General features: G+C 41.6%; 1 protein-coding gene across 1 annotated transcript in view; it reads left to right on the plus strand.

Moving 5' to 3' along the window:
- Positions 1-756: 756 nt before the first annotated feature.
- il6.L (interleukin 6 L homeolog) overlaps positions 757-17,794 on the plus strand; it is a 51,671-nt gene continuing 34,633 nt past the window's right edge. The window contains exon 1 of the mRNA XM_041565607.1: positions 757-784. Coding sequence (XP_041421541.1) covers positions 757-784 — 28 coding nt within the window. The remainder of the gene's footprint in view (positions 785-17,794) is intronic.

The raw sequence follows: 17,794 nt of genomic DNA on the forward strand, positions 1-17,794 counted from the left end.
GGGTCAGCCAAAAAGAAGGGTGTGTAGAATTTCCCCCAGGCTACCAAAAGTACATTTGAATAAAGAAAAGAGTTTTTTGTTTTTAATAAGATATTTATTATTAACAAAGCATATATGCGTTATTGAGGCATCTACTTCTCCAGGTATTCTTGTTAGTGAACTGAAGAGCATACTGTAGCTAAAGTCTGCTTTTCAGCCAGTAGATGCTGGACTAAGAATTCTAAATCATTGCCACAAATTTGTATGCAGTTGCACATTTTGCAAATTATCTGTTTTTAAATCATCTTCTATATGAATGGTCCTGTGATGTGCAGGTTGACAAAAAGTCGACCCACACCCAGGGCTGCCATCAGAGGAGTTGTCCTGGGCCCAGAGCATTTCCATGTTTGCTGCACTTTTCTGATTAGCTGGGCCCCCTTTATCCCATCTAATATGGCCCATCTCAAGTTTCATTGGTGGTCAGTAGCTAATCCGGTTGTCTGGGGTATGTCGTCAGTACGCACGTGTCCAACCTTACATAAGCTTTCTGTCTAAATGTGTGTATACATTAGACAAGTTAGATGGGAAAGTTATTTTTAGGATATTTGCTGCTCACAAGTGATGCAGATTTTCAGTAGGAGACAAATTTTCATCTTCCATTGCCCTGGTAGGCCCAGATTTGTGGGCAGGCCACAAAGGCCTGGGCCTAGGGTGGCAAACTGCTGGGGGTGGCATGCCCCTTAACCGGGGACTGGGTGGAAGATTTTGACAGCAATCATGTATGCAGCAGCAAAGAAGGCATCAGGTAAGTGCAAGTGTGAGAGTGGGGTTGAAAAATTCTAAAACTAAGTGCAATTTAGGTTAAAGTAGGTAGTCTACCTTGACGTGGTGGCATGCTTAATAACCCTTTGGTCAAAAGGATTTTATTTACTGTTTTATTGCTTGTGTTTGTGTGACCTTTGAACTGTAGGGTGGGAAGGGGTAGTGAGAGGGCCCAGGAAATTTTGTTTTGCGGGTCCCCATGATTTCTGATGGCAGCCTTGCCCGCACCTGACCCTAACCCGCTAGTTTGTAACCCACAACTGACCCAAACCCAGTGAGTCACACTATTTATAGGCCTGTGCCCGCCCCGCAGAAGGAGTGGGGAGTGCAGGTGCAAATCTATAAAAAGGAAAGCCTGGAGGAGGAACAGGACACAGTAAGGTCGCAGGCTAGATGGGTGCATGGAAAAGTTCAGCCCGCTCACGAAAGTTGTGTGGAACTTAACCTAAAAATGTAATATTTTATATAATGAACCTATTGCACCAGCCTAAAGTTTCAGCTTGTCAATAGCAGCAATGATCCAGGACTTCAAACTTGTCACAGGGGGTCACCATCTTGGAAAGTGTCTGTGACACTCACATGCTCAGCGGGCTCTGAGCAGCTGTTGAGAAGCTAAGATTAGGGGTCGTCACTAATTATCAAGCAGAAAATGAGGTTGGCCTGTAATATAAGCTGATGCTACAGGGGTGATTATTAAATTCTTATGCTAATTGCACTGGTGTCTGTGCGGCCATGTAGTAATTATCTGTATTAATTACTAATCAGCCTTATATTGTGACATTTCTATTCTATGTGTACTGTATTCTCAGGTTCACAAGCACTAAAGGTATCCAACCTTTTTTTAAATCTACCCTATTGTATCTGATATGGTTGCTTCAGGGAGAAAATTGTACAACGTCTCACCTTAAAGTGAAACCTCTTTTTTTTTTAATCCCAAGGAATGGCCCCATATATCATCTTGAAGATTGATTGATAACTTGCCCTTTTAATAAAGATGTTATTGAATTACATGTATAAATATAGTGTTTACTTTGTATTCATGTTTTAATGTATTATTTATGTATTCCTGTGATGCTGCAGTATGAATATTACAATAATGGTCTGGGTATAACCTGTCAGTGCAGTCAATAACATTTCAATTCTATGTCACACTTATTCATGGGAGTCCAGTTTAAATTCCTGGTTAATTATGGCACCAGCAGTTAGTGAGTTTTATGTGGTTTAAATCACCGAACTAGTAAGTTTCAGTTACTGTAAGAGACTTTGATATTTTTCTCCAGGAATAATTATATTTCTTTAAGGAACATTATGCTGCTCACAACCAATGTGTTGAGGCAGTGGTGGATTAATGAGATGTGAGGCCCCTAGGCTACACTTTCCACAGGCCCCCATAGCAAGGTGCTATCCTGCTCTGTCACAGAAATTCAATAGTAGGCAGGCAACACCATAAAGCAAAATCCAGGGGCCCAAAATTTAAATAATACTACAGTTTTTATTGTACATTATGTGTAAAATGAAACGGCCTTACACGTTTCGTGTCATTCAAGGACACTTAATCATAGGCTATCCTGCTCTGGAAGTAAATGTTAAATATGGAGTGGACCTTTACAGCCTTTAAACCAGTGACGTCACCCCACACGTAGACGATTTAGGCAATTTCGCCAAAATGAGCAGATCTCTCCCCGATATGCCCACATTGAGGTGGGCGATATCTGACTGATCCAAGAGTATGGGCGGTTGGATTGCGGGACCGCATCAATGAACAGATGTGGCCCACGATCCAACAGGATTTTTAGCACTGCCAATTTTAATCCAGGTTTCGATCAGGGAAGCCCATTGGAGGGCCCCATACACGGGCCAATAAGATGCCGACTCGGTCTGTCTGCAGCTTTTATCGGCACGTGTATAGTATGGCCACCTTAAAAGCCATGTCAGACAAAGCTTTTCTATGCCGACCCAATCTGCTTCCATCTGCCCCAAAATCACTGTGCACAGAAAGGCACAGCATCTGCCTGTTAGTGCACAGAAGGGATGGAATTCAGAGCGAAAATGCATACGTTTACATTTCCACCCCAAATTCCCTGAAGGTAAAAGGAACTGGATCAGCATTTTCTCCTCCAGCATAGATACACTGGCAAAGAAAATATCAGTGTATCTATGCTGGCAAAGAAAATACCTTGTTTGACATGGCTCAAAGTCCCTACCACATTTACACACACTCCAGGCAATATTATCAGCAATCTCTTAATTTACTTGTATGTTATTGTGGGAGGAAAGCATGCAAGCACAGAGAGAATTTAGCACCTTTGCTAGTATCAAACGCTAAACCCCAGCTCAGCAAGACAGCAATGCTTATTCTCCTTATAGCCCAAGTCAAATGAGTCTCACTGTTTTGGGGCACCAGTAGAAACCACTTTATCACTGAGCTGCCATATTTAGGCAAGTGGGGTGCAAGTGCTAAAGCACTAAAGGCAGCAAGAGCACACTTAATTCAATCAGCACTCTATTCAAGGGGCTAGCCTTGCCTGTGAGCCTGTGGCCAAACAGCAATAGCAAAATGCAGCGTGGAAACTGCAAAAAATGGGCAACTGTTAAATGTAAATGACCACTATGTCTTGTACATATACTGTATGCTATAACTGAGTACAGTTCTGTACCTCTTGTATGAACTGCACAACACCAGGAGGATTAATATATGGACAGGAGTGGGAATTAATACTAGTAGTGGGGGCTGGTAGAATAGTGGAGCCATTGCACTGGATAGAAATCCAGCTGCAGGAGCCATATGTGGAGCTAATCCTGTTGGAGGTTGCTATGGACACTATGCTGTATAACTGTGGGGTGGGGGTAAATACTGATGTTTTTTGATAGAGGACTATGGGGAAATGTTAATTCTAATACTAGAAGCTAATAGAGAGGGGAGGAGGTCAGTCTAGTTGGATTAATCCTGCAGCAGAGTTGACAGAGAAGGGCTTGTGAGGCTACAGTAGAATAAGCTGATATAATGGGATGATATTTGCGCTTTGGTGATTCATCAGCCTTAGGGATGATACAGAAAAAAATGGCCTTGTTGATATTGAGAACTTAAAGTGGTCCTCCACCCAATAAGTGATTTTTTTTTGCATAATGATGAAAATTCCCAATGTCTGTGTGGGTTTCCTCCACGTTCCTCCCACACTACTGGTTTCTGATAAAATTGATGAATGTAATTGATCCACAGCACCTGTGTTCTGGCTATTATATTAGACACCCAGTCACTACAGCCCTTATAAATTACATTTATGGCTAACTAACTATATTAGAAAAAAAATGTTTTATTTTGCACAGGCTATCTATTTACACAGTTTTTATTTTCACACTGAATTTTTCCTTTAAAACCACTCATTACCTAATCTCCTTGTCATTTTGTCATTTCTTTAACCGTGAAATTATTCCTTGATACCACACATGTACTCAAATTTTTCTCAATATCAGTGTATACCATGTTTGAAAAGGTTTCTAAAGATGCATTACTGAGAGAAGGCTTATACGTGATGCAATTAGTCTCCTTCTTGTTTATGGCCATTGTCCCTTACTTTTATCCATTGTAAGATATCTGTGTCAAAAGGGCCCAATATTGTGTGTATTTTACCAGCATTAGGCTGGGGAAGTGTAAACTCCAGGGCAAAGCCTGTGTGGCTGCAGCAAGTAATGCTGTTGACTTCTATTCTGGCTTAGGAAAAGCTGGATAGTCCCTGGAGTGGATGGAAGAGAGCAGGGTGGGCTTCCATTCCTTGCACCATGTAAGGGTTTTGCAGCTGCCAATCTTGAGGCAGCTAAGTAATTAGCTACAGGTTTGATGTAGTTAAAAGGAGGTGTGGAGCAACACCTCAAGGCTTCTTCCCCTGGATATCTCGTGAAAGGGGGGTGAGGGGCCACGTGAGGAGCTTCTTGAGTGAAGGAAGGTGCCTGTGTGTAGCTGGGAAGGAGAGATTCCCTGCTGACCTGAGTTTAAGAGAGAGAACTCTAAAGGACTGGAGAGGAAAAGAGAAACCCCTCCCAGGAGACAAGTGTGTCTCGATTGTGGCCCAGAGAGGATTCTGGGATTTGCGGCCCACCAAAAGCCAGTGAGGGCTAAGGAAACTGTGAGTTAAAGTTAACACCAGTGAGGGTGTAAATTGGGACTGTTAATGCTTATGTGAAGTGAATGTTATCCCCTATGTGAAGCCAGTGGGCTGAAGATTTGTGTTTGTGACAAATAAAAGTTCAGGTAGCTGTAGAGGAAATCGCACACCCACGACACCCGTCCAATATAGTAGTACCTGGTGCCCGGTGATGGAGGAATCGGCAAACCTCTCAAGTAGATACGAAAAAGCACACCGGCACACAGGATTTGAAGCTGCAGGGCGAGCCCTTGCAATTTTTTAATGCAGTGCAGGTGCAACGTTTCGGGGTCACGCCCCTTTGTCAAGCTTGACAAAGGGGCGTGACCAGGCCTGGACTGGGAGTCAAAATAGGTCCTGCCATTCCAAGTACACAGAGGCCCAAACACCCTCCTACCAGCCCAAAACAGCCTCCTACCAGCCCACTATATGGTAACTTTCTATGGAACCATACAGCAGCCCCTCTGGCATTTGCCAGAACCCACAGATTGCCAGTCCGGGCCTGGGCGTGACCCCGAAACGTTGCACCTGCACTGCATTAAAAAATTGCAAGGGCTCGCCCTGCAGCTTCAAATCCTGTGTGCCGGTGTGCTTTTTCGTGTGACAAATAAAAGTCAGCAAAGCTGCATTTAAACTTAAAGGCGGTGTCATTCTCCATTCTGTGCTGAAAACTATGCCGGGCCTTGGGTTTCGCTACTTGAAGCTCACACCATGTATAACAACTTGAGCCTCAAAGACCTCAAAAATGTAAACATTTCAATGTACCACAAAAGGATCACATTTATAAGTAGGAACATACCCCAAACCCTTATTTAACAAAGCTAGTTCGTAAGGGGATAAGGCTTTTGAGGATAGATTAATGAAGTTATGTACCTCCCTATTCTTAACGGGTAATCCCTGCTCTCTTGGATCAGTGTTTTGGAGGAGCCTGGGAGTTTGTCTGCACATTGTGGAGCCTTCCTTCTTTCTCCTCCTCTGTCTCCTCAGTGTATGCTTGAATCCGATAGAAAAAGATGCCTGACTTGGAGAAGTTGTCAGTAAGTCCAAGGTGCGTTCCTCAGATCCAGAAGTAGAAGAGTTCCCTCTGTGCTGGTAACTCAGACTCAAGTCCATGACGGCCACGTGGGTAATGGTGCCTGCTACCCGAACCTTGTGGTTTGTCTCTCCTATGAGTAGACTTGATCCAGCTGGTAATTCTGCACATTTCTTGAGTTTCTTTTACAAAATGATCTTCTGTAGCTTATCAAGATCGATCTTAGTTTTATTCAAAAATTCTGCAACTGCCTCTGTAGGAAATACACTTTTTAACTCTGTTTTTAGTCTATGTACAGTACCTCCTAAGAAGTCTCTTGTATTTCACTTTGTAGTGCCTGTTTAGTTAAGGTCATTAAGTCTAAGCTGCAGTGGTCAGGAATCTGGTGCCATTTACCTCTAAAGCCCTGATTATTTTTACCTGAGTATTGGCTCAAGATGTACACGTATTGCTCTAGGGATCCTGGAAACCTTCACATATTCTGTTACGGTAGAAGGATACAAGCTAAGGCTCAATTCCTTCTTACAAATAAATTCAGAGTGTTACAGCAAATTAGTTTCTGGCAAAATAGAGGTTAACAAATTTTGAACCGTGTTGAAGATTTTCTTCCTTTCCTCCTCTGAAAAGCCAGAGGGTGCTGCACACTTGGTAGTCTGGCTGGTGTCTCCAAAAGATTCTCCACAGGGTGCTGGTAGAATTATTGAACCCAGTCAAGTGATGAATGTAATTGATCCACCACACACCTGTTAATTAACACACACACTGCAGGTTGCCCCCCCCCCCAAAAAAAAACATTGATACATTGGTGATACAATACATGAATTCTGATAAAATTGCCCATAGTGTGTGTGTGTGAATTAGACTGTAAAGACATAGACTTTAACCTTCTGGGGTAGGGACTGATCCAATGATGTATAATGTCTTTTAAGTCCTGCATAAATGTGTAAGCACTATATACATAACAAATAATACATACATTTAAAAAACTATAAGCAACTTTCCAAACAGATACTGCTTTCAGTAGCAATCTTTTTAAGAAGAAATGCTACCTTTATAAAAAATAAGGCTTTAGGCCATTGTCCCCAGGAGAATTGAGTTTATTTCTCAGTATGCACATTCCTAATATTACTAGTCCCCAAGGAAATACTGTCCATTGCATTCACAATCTTTCTCCTCTCAACTGTCATTTCCCCATGCAGTGCTGGGCTGATAAGTATGGTTGCCCAAGACACGCCCTGCCCCCCATCATCTAACAACCATATTTGCTATGCTGATGGAAGTATGATTTGCTTGCCTCATGGTGCTGTGGGGCCTTTTATGGGAAAGTCTCTAGTAAGGTGCAAGAGTTCTGTAGGACCAAATTTGATGAGTGGGGGAATCCTGTATTGGACTGATATGCTGTTGGACATGATATTTAATTCTGATTTAGGGGATAGGAGGAAATTGAAATTTGTAGTTCAGTAATCACGCCCAATGCTGACAATTGTGTGTGTGTATGGGGGGGGGGGGTAAACCAGCTACAACAATGATACATGGGAATAGATACTGGCATTATACTTACGTTCATGGAAAAGGAAAGCTGTGGGTGAATGTGGTTTCTCTTCGATATAGGGAGCTGCAGTTCATTCTGATAATAACAATCCGGGCTGATAATTATGTGGCAGTGATCAGATGGAGGGAAATATGCGACTGAGGGTTAATAATTCTGTCATGCGAGAGAGAGAGGGGAGCTGTGAAACTGAAGGTGCCAATGTGAGGCTGATATAACAGCTGAGACAACTGGGGGACTTGTTATGCTGCCAGAGCTGTTGGGTCTGTGGCTAAAAAGGCTAATCCTGCAGCACTGTGGGTTTGAAAAGATTAATAAAAAAGAAATAAACTGATGTTTCGTCTATTACTCTTTAAAGGCTCAATGACTGTTCTTGGCCTACTCGTATATCTTCTCCATTACTGCTTATGCCTTTGAACAACAACTGAGATTTTCTACCAGGTTTATGAAGACTGCCTTTCTGCTCAAACAACACCAACAGAAAATGTGGGCTCCATAAAACTGCAGCCATTGACCACTTCAGTCTAAATTACAGACACATATAAAATAGTACCTCAAACAATACAATGAAGGGGCTTCTGTAGGTCTACATTGTGCAAGTTCAGGACACCATATTGCACAGTAGTGTTTGAGGCAACATAAATGCTCTGTATTGCTGCCAGGCATTATAATTGTAATAGCTGAGATTCTAATATACTGTACATGAGGTTTAAGCCTCCTTCTTACTTAATAACAATGTTGTTGTATTGCCCTTCAAGTCACCCTGCAAAAGTCCATCTTATCTGCCATTATCTTTGCTTTCTAGGAATTATAGCCTGAATGACCTTCATGTGAACAACAGTTCTCTACAATTCATATTTTTTTCCTATGGAAAAATGTTGCTCCCTGTTCCTCCACCTTATTCATGCCAAATCCCAGATAATAAGAAGGGTCAAAACTTGAAACTGCTTAATTTTGAGGATAACAGGGTCAAACATTCCTGCATTGTGCCCATTGCCAATGTTAACAAAAATGGATGCCATGATGTGTTTACAGAACGAGGATGGAGAATAAAATAGGTCAGTCTGTTTTGAGATGGCCTTGATCTATCCATGTCTACTATGTCTTATAACTCATAGTAACCAGCGGACAGGTAATATTTACTGCTGCAAACATTCCAACTTTTACTAAATGACCTCGTTAGTGTGGCAAAGTTTAGGTGATGGAAATCCTGATGTCTGCACCATAGCAGTTCTTTATGGGGTACCTAACACACAGGATGTCTAAATAATTTGACACTCAGCAATGACTGTGATTAGAACAGTAAATAACTAAGGGAATCAATGGGCCAGGTCACACGAGTTTGTGTACATTTAAAATAATGTTTTACAGTATTAAAAATATTTAACCACATCTTCAGTATCTACATTGAGGTACAGCATCCCAAATCATCTGATCTGTTCTTAAAGTGGCACCCAGGGCAGATTGCTGGTGGAACTTGTTTTCAAGATCCTAAATAAATGTATACAAACTGATCTGCAGTTCAGTTCTAGTTTTATAGGTGAGAAGGGGCAATTAGGAGCCCTCCAGAAGCAAAATTAAAAACCTGACACTCACCTTGTGACCAAGTCAAGAGGCTTAGTGGCCTGTGTAATGAGGCCCATCAATGGAGTTGTAGATGTGGATCCTTGTCGGTTGATTTGTACATCAAGCCAACCGACAGGAAAACCCTACTTCATTTTGATTCTTTTCACCCTCAACAAAGTCCCTCCCAAAATCTCAGTTTGCCAGGGTCAAGCGGATTGTAAAGGATGAGCCATTTCTTGGCTTGAGACTAACTGAGATGCAAGACAAATTTAAAGAACGGGGTTACCCTAATGATATTCTTAAGATACAACGTAAACAGGAAGAGGAAATGGAGGGAACAAGTAGGAGAGTGGGCCAGATAACTCAACAGCAAGATCATATTCCCTTTGTCTCTAAGTTCAATACCTTATCCCACAATGTCTCTGATATTGTTAAAAAACATTGGAAAATTTTGAGGGAAGGTCTTCCTAATGTGAGTAGTTTTTAAAATTTGCCCATTATGTCCGATAAGAAAAGTAAAACTTTAGCCTCAGCACTTGTAAAATCCGATATAGGCAGTCAAAAAATTAAACAAGGCACATTACGGCCAACAAAAATGGTACTTTTCTGTGTCTTGGTTGCAACTGCTGTTCCAATTGCCAAAAAGGTGAAGTGGTTCATCATCCCCGACAAGGCACACCATTTAAAATACGGGGTTATTATACATGCGCCACAAGCTTTGTGGTATATAGCATTAAATGCCCCTGTGGCCTATCATACGTGGGTCAAACATCACGTCCCATTCGAGAAAGAATTAGGGAACATAAATCAGCAATTAGAATGAAAAAATGGGACAAGCATTTGCTGCACACTTTTTAGAGGCAGGACATGGGATATATCAACTGAAATTTCAGGTATTGGATCACATACCCATACTGAATAGGGAATACGATTTACAAGCTATTTTTCGCTGAGTTTGTTTTTATATCGTTTTTAATCGGTTGTTTTTAGTTTGCTTTGTTTTTCAGATAACTTACATAAAATGAGTGGACTGTGACCGACAAAGAGTTTACTACGAAACGTAATGATTTGAAGTGCTTAGTAACAGTATGTATGCAATATTTTCTTTAACACTAAAATGTAACCAATAGGTGGCGCTTAGGTGACACAATTTTGTTACTATTATAACAATGTGTATGTAATTTGTTGCGATTACCACCATGTAACCAGTAGATGGCGAAAATTACCCCTACATAAAAGGGGTGTTTCTAGAGGGTGATTTAAGAGCTTGATAAAAGGCCTGAAACATCGCGGACCAGGCTGTTTGCCATGTAATGTACCAATAAAGGCATTTTAATCTACCGGTGCTGTACGAAAAACATCTTTCTGAAATTCAGAGCTGAACAAAAACCTTAATAATTACTGCAAAATGTTAATTTAAAGGTGAACTACCACTTAACATTGTTACTCCACCTGTCAAATCACATGTTTTCCATGGGCCAGTACCTGCATTTCCTGGAGAAAGTGTAGTTTAGGCAAGAAACATGTTTCTGGCTATAACTGGTTATTTACATTATTTATACTGTGCATCATTTTCAGAGGTGTACTACCTTTACAAGAAAGCTTTTAGGCCTACCTGTAGTAACCTTCATATCACAGGGATAAGTGTAACTTGAGAGTGCACACAATAAGCACCCTGCTGCAAGTTCATGTCAGTATGAATGTGCCCTAAGGGCATGTACACACAGGTATTCATACAGTTAACATGTAGTACATTCCATTAGGGTTCACCACCTCTCAGGTTGTTAATAAACACAGGTATTAACATGTAGTATATTAAATATATGACACAACATATATAAATACATGTAAATTATAGCATTTCTGTCACCAGTATAAGCATTTTCCCTTATTCACCTTGGAGTTTTGTGCCCTATATCAAAGTACTTACTTAGAGGTACATTTATCAAGGGTCGAATTTCGAAATTTAGTTTTTTTTTTACTCTAATAAATAATTTTTTTAATTAGATTGGGGGCTTATTTATTAAAAAAAAATCATATCGTAGTTTTGACCATAATTTTTTTTCCGAAAATTAGAATTATCAATTCGACCCTTAATAAATCTGCCCCTTAGTGTTTTTTTTACAGTTATGTAACTCCTCTGGGATTTGAATATCTTTATATTTAAGGGGTTGCATGCTTTTATATGTCTATAAGTGTTTATCTATCCACACACATATACACATCTAAAAATGTATACAGTAGAACCCCCTATTTTATATCTCCTGATTTCAAGTTTTCCCTCATTTTACATTGTTGTTTTGTGGTCCCAACTATATATTATGCATAATACATTTCCCTGATTTTACACTTTTTTCTGGATTTTACACAATTGTTCTGAGCCCCTGAAAAACGTAAAATGGGGGTTCTACTGTATTTTAAGCTTTTTTTGATCATGTATCTGTGTAACATGCTTTGCATCCTCTGTACAGCAATTGACATGGTATTCATTTGTGTAGTAAGGGCTCCCTCTTGTGGTTTTTCAGACTGCTTCTTCAATCTTTTGCATCTTAAAGGGAATGTCAAGCCAAAAAATATTTTTTGCCTAATAACAGAATTATGTTTTCTTTTATTAGGTACATTTTTGGGGGTTGACTTGCCCTTTTAGTGTGACAATCTAGTAAGGCTGAGTTATGCTTTCTTATAAATTAACTCAGCCCTGTAAAGCTGAGTGATGTTTTTCTAATTTATTAACTCATACTTTAGACCAGGGGTCCTCAACCAAAAAAGACCATGGGAGTGGCTGTGATTGGCTGTTTAGTATCCTCTATATGGACTGGCAGCCTACAGGAGGTTCTGTTTGGCAGTACATCAGGTTTTTATGTAACCAAAACTTGCCTCCAAGCATGGAATTCAAAAATAAGCTCCTGCTTTGAGGCCACTGAGAGCAACATCCAAGGGGTTGGTGAGCAAAATGTTACTCGCGAGCTACTGGTTGGGGACCACTGCTTTAGACTATATCAGCAGTAAATTGGTGTAAGAATGCTATCACCCCAGGGGTTATGGTTTTGAACTGATAACTAGTGATGAGCAACATTTTTCACCAGGTTTTGCCGCAAAAAAAACACCCATAGACTCCCAATGAGTGAAAATAATTGTCGCTCATTTTTCTCAGTTTCACAAATTTTAGGCAAAGTGAAATGGGTCAGATTAGCCCATCATTACTGATAACTGTGCCTATTTACTATTTACCCCCCAGACAGCAGCACATGTTCTAGATTTTCATATAGCAGAGGTAATCCCTGAATAAAAACTTTCAGCATCCAGATTAGGGCAACCAATTATTATTTATAGAACCCATGGCTTCACCATAAATTTTGAAAAACTTTGATACTGCTTTAACTTAGTTTACACTTCGCCTGCTGTTACTCATTTGTTGTGGTTATAAGAACTTTGCCATTCACTTGTCCCAATATTACTTTACTAGCACAGACCGTGAAAGATCCCAATATTTCCTATGGGAGGATGCAGGACCGCCATCAGAAATCGAAGGGCCCCATACGACAAAATTTCCAGGGCCCCCTGGACTGCACCCACCGCAAGCCCCACCTACAGGTCCGCCCTCCCCACCCCACAGGTCCTCCAACACACAGTAAAAAAAACAAAATAAATATTGGTGGCTTGGGTTCCCCATAAAAAAAACATTTGTGGCCAGGGCCCCCCCATTAAAAAATATTGGTGGCTAGGACCCCACATGGTTGCCTAAATTGGTGGCCAGGGCCCCTTAAACGTCCATGCCTTCCTGAAGTCAACAGCTCTCAGAAAGATGGGGGCTCCGCTAATCAAGTAAGTGTGGCGTGGCAGGGCCCCCCTTACCCTCGGGTCCCCCATACAACTGTCCCCCCTGATGGCGGCCCTGGGAGGATGTATATTTTCTGTTTAGCAATTTAAGGGAAAGTGTAAAGGATGTTTTACTAACCAGCTATAGCGGTGAAACTTGATTCTACTGGACCCCACAGCAAATTCATCTTAGAGCCCCCAAAATTAATTTGATATTTTTTTAAATGTATAAAAAGGCAATGATTTGGCCAGAATTTTTTAAAATGTATAAATAGGCAATGGTTTGCCCACAGTTATTTTTATTTTATAAATAGGCAATAACAGCTGACAATGTGTTTCGCCTTATTCCTATAAACCATATAGACTGTAAAATGGGCAAGTGTCTGTTAGCACTTGGGGGTGCCAAATGTTAGGCACCCCCAAGTGATTGTATTGACTTACCTAAAAACCCCTGGCCGGTGCTCCTATCAGCAGAAAACTGCACCGGCCGGGGGTTTTTTCTAGTGAGCACACGGAAAGATCTTCTTCCGACTTCTTCTTTCTTAAAATTTCCCGGGGCAACCGCATGCGCTATAGAACGAAATAGCCAAATTTTTTGTTTAAGTTCGGTTTTTCGTTCTACAGTTAAAGGGGATGTAAACGCAAAAACATAAAATCCCATTTTTACTTTCTTTAATGAAAAAGAAATCTATCTTCAATATAGTTTAATTAAAAAATGTGTACTGTTTTTATAATAAACCTGACTGTATGCAGTGAACTTTCCCCTTCGTTTTACTTGCTCTGACAGCTGCAGATAGGAAACTTCAGACGGTCCCTAACTGCTCTGCATGGAAACAGCACCTACTTTCAAATGGCATCTTACTTGCCTGACCTCGAGCAGCTTTTTTTGTTTCCCTATAAAGCAGCCAGCAACTGAGTAGAGATTTGTATCCGCAGATCCAACGCAGTGCATATAAGAGCTTTGATTTGTCTGGTTTTTGGAGAGGTCAAAAAGATTGGCGACTTTGGGTGACAGATCTTTAAAAGGGCACCACTGAATTACAACTTCCAGTGACTGCCTTAGTTGGCAGGTTCTGAAGGATGTAGTTTAATGTAGTTCAATTAAGCAACACTATCTCTATCTCCACCAAGTAAATTTCCCCCTTGACGGAGAATTATATGGCCTTCCTGTGGCAGCACACCCCTAGCTAGGTTGTTCCAGCTCTAGTCCTTTTTCCTAGATTCTACCTTGCTCTGATCTGCCTTGTCCTTCCCTGCCTTGTCTTACTTTACCCTGCCTTGTTTCTCCTTGCCTTGACCTTAAATCGACCTTGCCTGTTCCTGCTTCCTGTTCTGCCTTGTACCTAACCTGTCTTATATCCAGTCCTCTCGCTATCATGCTTTCCAGTCCTCTTCTGCTCCAGCTCTCTTGCTACTCTATCCCCTGTCTAATCTATGCCCGCACGTCCTGTTCCATCCTTACAGTCTGCTCCCAATCTACACCCGCACCATCCTGTCCAATCCAGTCTGGTCCTGACCTTCACCCTTCCCTCATCAGCCTCCAAAGTGCCCCACAATGCCAAAGTGCAAATTCTATATGTAGTGCAAAGGAATGGATTTTACTTTCCTTTGAGTAGTTAAGCAATCTACTACAACTGTTCTTTCATTTCCTATAGAAGAAGAAATGTTTTCATTCTTATTGTTAGTTTCCCTATTTTAGGCATCATTGTAACCGTGGATGTAAGTGTCGGCATGCCCCAGAAGGAAATCAGTCTACAGGAATTATGTTGTGCTGTCTAACTGAATGAACTGAATGAGTAATCCCCTGTAATTTCTCACGTGATTATTTCACTTTTACCTCCTCCGGATTTCAGGTGCGCCCCTAGGCCACTTGCCCCCAACCCACTTGCACCTCCTCCCCCTTGCAAAGTCCCGCTGCTTACCCCCCCTCACAATTTCTCCTATTGCCGGCACTGGGGACTGGGCGGGCGGGTTCAGTTGCGATGTGGATGGTGGTGGCAGTCAGGCAGGTAGGGTTGCCATCTGGCTGGTAAAAATGATAGTTGATCCCAATGTTGTTAATAGGGAAAAAAGATAAATATAAATGAAGGCCGGTATTTTTATCCAGAAAAGGTGGCAACCCTACAGGCAGGTTTAGATGCAGTGGATGGGCTGGTTGCAGCCAGCATGCCCCCGTCAGCTCTTTGCTGCCCTAGACTCAGTCCTTTGTGGCCTGCCCACAAATCTGGGCATGCCTCCGTACAGTTTCTATTTTTCATTTACAGATTAGGAGTAAGGGGGAAATGACAATAGTCGAACAGGGCCAGATTTCTAACAGGTCACTAACTAGGCCACTCGCCCCCTGCCCCCAACCCACTCACACCTCTCCCCCCCTTCGCAAAGCCCCACTGCTTACCTCAGGGTTGCCACCAGTTTGGTTTTGACCCAGAAAGCCTGGCTGTCCAGGTCAAAATTGCCTGCCTAGTTTTCCAAATTAGGAAAACTGGACAGGATTCCCCATGACTGATGCAGCGATCGGCCAATCGCCATAGCCTGCCCCTGATGTCAAGACCCTGTCTTGTCACGGTGCAACCCCACCCCCTTTGCATCCTGGCCCCACCAACTGCCCTGAGTTAAATGGGTTAAAAGGTGCCAACCCTACTTACCTCCCTCACAATTCCCCCTATTGCCGGCACTGGGCACTTGGCAGTCAGTTCAGATGCTATAGTGGTGGCATGCGGGCCGGTTTAGATGCAGCAATGTGTGAGCATGTTTAGATGTGGCGACAGGAAGGCAGGTTTAGATGCAGTGGGTGGGCCGGTTGCAGCCAGCATGCCAACCCCAGCTCTTTGCCGCAAGAGGCCCGAGCCTTTGTGGCCTGCCCACAAATCCTGGCCTGCCTCTGTACAGTTTCTATTTTTCATTTACAGATTAGGAGTAAGGGGGATATGAAAACAGTCTCTTCAAATCTTTAATGACCAGACCTCTTAACTAAGGCGGTGGTTTACAGTCTTTTGGTAATTGTGAACAATGACACACTCTAATATCCAAAACGTGGGTGGGTGTGGGATGTGTTCCTCCACTAATAAGGAAATGCCTGCCTGTTATGTCTGCTGTTGACTAAAATGGAAACTGCTTCAGGGAAATACACCAGCAGAAAAACCACACTTTCTAACATAAAGCTTAGGGTTTTTGGTAGACCAAGGAATGGAATATTTAGATGCAATTCAAATATATAATGTTAAATGTAAATATGTATTGCAATGTAGTACTCTGCATACAAATGTGGATAGGTACTGAATACTGAAATAAGTGATCACTATACATGTTGTGTGTATGTGGGCTGTTATATATGGGTGAGGCAACAAAAAAGGCTAAGCGCCATGTATCTCAACACAGTTCTTTTATCAAAAGAAAAACAAAATTGCCAGGGCCCAAACTTTATATGAATGTGGGTCGTTTATGTTCTCAAATTGAATTGTAATTGAACATATCCCCAATAATACTTGTGAAGGGAAGGTGATTTCCTGAAGAAATGTGATGTTTCAGATTAAAAAAATACACTGTAGCAATCTAGCCTTAATAAACACTTTAATCTTTATTTTTGTTGAAGGACTCATCAAAATTCTATGACATTCCAATTCAAAGTGTGATGTAAAGGTTTGATATGGATGCTTTGCAATCCATTTGCATAAAAAATGTTTCTAATATAGTTAGTTAGGCAAAAATGTAATGTATAAAGGCTGGAATGACTGGGTGTCTAACATAATAGCCACAACACTTCTTCCTACTCTGAGTTAGTCAGCGACTTCAAGGGGGGCCACATGGGAAATATCTGTTCAATGAGTTTGCGATTGATCCTCAGCATTCAGCTCAGACTCAAAAGCAACAGTTATGACCCATGTGGCCCCCCTCAAGTCACTGATTGGTTACTGACTGGTAACCAATCAGCGGAAACCAAGAGAGCTGAAAAGCAGGAATTAGTGTTCTGTTATGTTAGACACCCAGTCACTCCAGCCTTTATACATTGCATTTTTGCTAACTAACTATATTAAAAACATTTTTTATTTTGCATAGCCTATTTACCCAGTTATTATTTTTATACTGAACAATTCCTTTAAGAGTCAACATTATTATTCTCTATGTACCAATTAACCATGCTATGGGGCAAGTTTACTACGCGGCGAAAATTCGCCAGAGACAGCTTCACAGGCAGCGCAACACTTCGTCAAGTGAAAATTCGATCAAACAACGCTAATTCACTAGCATGCGAAGTTGCGTCCAGGGCGCGGAACGCTGGCAAAGTTGCGATATCGTTAATTCGGCAAGCAGAGCGAAGTTACACTAGTGTTGGCTAATTTGCATACGGCGGGAAGTTAAAGTTGAATGGACGCATATGTTGCAGCAAATACATTACATTACACAAGCCCAGGGAAAATAGAGTTGTTATATTGCTCTACACATGAGCCCAGTGTATAGTTTATGTGCCATATATTAGGAAATGTAGGGGGGGAAGCTGGGTACCCAAAAAAAAATGTATGCTCTTTTGCAGCCTATCACCTTGAAAAAAAGGAAAAGACGCTAGCATTTTTTTGCGACTTAGAAAAACTTTCAACTAAATTTTTAGGAATCCTATCTACACTATTGGACTTCACCTTGTCTGAGGTGGTGAAGGCAAGTCTGGCGCAAGAGGTAACGTTCAGTAAAATGCGCATCTTAGCGCAGTTATGTCCCTTTGCCAGAGCGCAACTTCGCCTGGCGATTGAGTGTGAATGGGCGCCAGTGTCAGTCTCTTTCGCTAGCGAAGTTACGCCTGCGCCCATTAGTAAATCGACAAAGTACCGAAATGACGTCACGCTGACGAATTTTCGCCAGCGTTAGTCACTTCGCCCTTTAGTAAATTTG

The sequence above is a fragment of the Xenopus laevis genome, chromosome 6L, assembly GCF_017654675.1.
Source record: "Xenopus laevis strain J_2021 chromosome 6L, Xenopus_laevis_v10.1, whole genome shotgun sequence".
NCBI classification, from domain to species: Eukaryota; Metazoa; Chordata; class Amphibia; order Anura; family Pipidae; genus Xenopus; species Xenopus laevis.